This window comes from Montipora foliosa, chromosome 4 (genome assembly GCF_036669935.1).
Source record: "Montipora foliosa isolate CH-2021 chromosome 4, ASM3666993v2, whole genome shotgun sequence".
Lineage (NCBI taxonomy): Eukaryota > Metazoa > Cnidaria > Anthozoa > Scleractinia > Acroporidae > Montipora > Montipora foliosa.
Window position 1 is genome coordinate 18,592,580 of NC_090872.1, and position 2,500 is coordinate 18,595,079.

Sequence of the window (2,500 nt, forward strand, 5' to 3'; positions counted from 1 at the left end):
CTCGTTTGAAACATGGAATAAATCCAAACGAATGTCACAAGAGCAAGCTTTATATTCCGAAGAAGTGACATGTGTTGACGACAAACCTATTGCTCCCGCTTACAAGTTGCAACTGGGTTGATCATTCCCAAAACGAAATTCCAGACATAGGTTCTTTCCATCATTTTTCTCGCTTCTCTTTGGTGTCTTTTCGTGTGAGTCAGCAAGTCGCCATTTTTGTTGCTAAGTGGCCGAGCCCTTATTAATTCCGGAAGTGAATTTGACAGTCGCCCAGTTAGCCCACAGTCCACTGCATTTTTCCATTCCCAAGTCTCATCTACATCTATATATTCCAGCATTCGACAAAGTTCCTTTTTGACTTATGGCTGTTTGTGCTTAGGTGGCCTCATACACCACAGGCATTTTTAGAGACGTCACCGCCAAGCCGACCACTTCCGTCTGCTTGAAAGAACAGAACAGCCACAACACCGGGGACTTCATTCCCTACTCTTCTCGAACAGTGTGTGGGTTCTTTAACGTCCCACGGGGAACTTATGAACATAGAAGGTATTTGTGAGACGGGGCCTACGGTTTATAATCCTTATCCGATAAGACTTGAAAGTCTAAGCACTTTCTCTAGCCTGCGTGTCAGACGGTAACAAAACGGTTACTCAACCTCGGTTATATAACTGCGACGCAGGCTACACTTTCTCCTCAGTTGTTTTAAGATCCTGAGTGTTGATCCGGCCGGGGTTCGAACCCGCGACTTGCCGCGTGACAGGCCGATGCTCAACCAACTGAGCCACCATACGCGGTGTTTAGTTGTGAAATATGAGAGAGCTGCAAGCACTTTTAAAACCTTTCAGTTAACCTCAGAGATATGGGGACCCCAAGATAGCGTATGCAAATATCAACTGTAGTCAAATCAAATCATTCCATTTCTGGCTGCAATTTCAAGAACTTCAAGTCTCGTACCCATAGTTATTCTGTTTTTACTGTTTTCCCACGACAGGTATACATTTAATAACACCCTCTCCAACTTAGTCGTCTGCATGACAGATTATACCGCACACTGACTTACAACTGGTCTGAACTGTAAAAATGAAAGGAGAGGTTTGAGCTGATACAAAACCCCTAATATCAATAACAACTACAGCCTTGGGCAAAATTGTTGAAACACTTTGCAATACCTTGCCCTCCTACAATGTTGTTTTACCAAAGGGGCTCAGAAGCTCTCGTGCGAACTACATTGTGAGAGGAGAGAGGATCGTGAAAGTTTTCAGGTCTATATTCGTATACTGTTCCACGGAATTTTGTGAAAGTGTCTAGAATTCTTATTTACAACCGCTGCCTGTTGCGTGCTTTGATCAGTGCATCCCACGTGAACGTCTGATTGGCGTCTTGTTGCGTATTAGATTTAGTACGGAACTCAAAGTTTAATTTGCCAACAAAATATTATGAGGCACACTATCGAACAACAACAACAACAACAACAACACGAAGCCAGTCAGCCTCATTTAAATTAGTTATCGGGGTTTCAATTTTTGGAAATCCTTGAGAATTAACTTGGGCTTCAACGGGTTAAGATGTAAGTGATTGCAGAGTGGCATTTTCATCTTTCAGTTGCATGCGCTCGCGTCCGATGCAAAGGACTTTAATGCTTTTGTCTACGATCTCGCCTTCGGCTAGCTACAATTGTAGATTCTTCTGTGAAATTTGTTGTTGATCGTGCATCAAACGTTCTTAATTAATGATTGTCATAGTATTCAAAAGGGCCAAAGACGTAGGCAAACTGACATATCAGGCGTAGGCGAATCGGCCCCAGACGAAGGCGAACTGAACGAAGGCGAAATGACCCGTAGCCGAAACGACCGATATTCGTATGTATGTGTAGGTATCAGAGCTCCAAAACATTTGAATTAAACGAATACGCTGACGAGACAAAAATTGGAACCAGTAGAATAACGTGTATTTCGTGATGTAAATAGTTTAATTCTTTTTTTTTTTTAGTATTATACTCGACTCATTAGCTACTTAAGATAGGAGCCTGATAAGCTCGAGTATAAATAAAGTTTTCGGTTTCAGTTTCAGTCATGATGGTCACAAGTTACCCTACGTCATTCCCAGTGAGGCTAATTAAGGCATGCAATATAATCGACACATTGCTAGGGATCAAACTGAAGCCAATAAAATCGCGCGATTAGGGCAGAAAGTCCCAGGAATTCAACGACTGGACACAAAATCAGTTGGGATAATTTTGATATTATTGCATCGGATTATCAGGTCTTATCATTGTAAAGTAAAAGAGACATGGAAAATCCAGGAGCTAAAGCACAAGCCCTCTATGAATTTAAACGTTGACCGGTCAACGTTGGCAGTGAGAGGTTGTTACTATATTAGTAACAATCAACAACTGTCAACGCTTTCTTGTAAAGATCGTTTTTCATATTGTAATATAGTACCCATATCTCTTTATTTCGTATATAAGAAAACTTTATGTCAAGTTATTATAAAATGCATT

At 41.3% G+C, this 2,500-nt stretch overlaps 1 protein-coding gene across 1 annotated transcript in view; it reads right to left on the reverse strand.

The window, feature by feature from the left end:
* LOC138000146 (JNK1/MAPK8-associated membrane protein-like) overlaps positions 1-228 on the reverse strand; it is a 14,084-nt gene extending 13,856 nt beyond the window's left edge. Inside the window, exon 1 of the mRNA XM_068846343.1 lies at positions 1-228. This exon is cut by the window's left edge and continues 8 nt beyond it. Coding sequence (XP_068702444.1) covers positions 1-71 — 71 coding nt within the window. The 5' untranslated portion in view covers positions 72-228.
* Between the last annotated feature and the right edge of the window lie 2,272 nt (positions 229-2,500).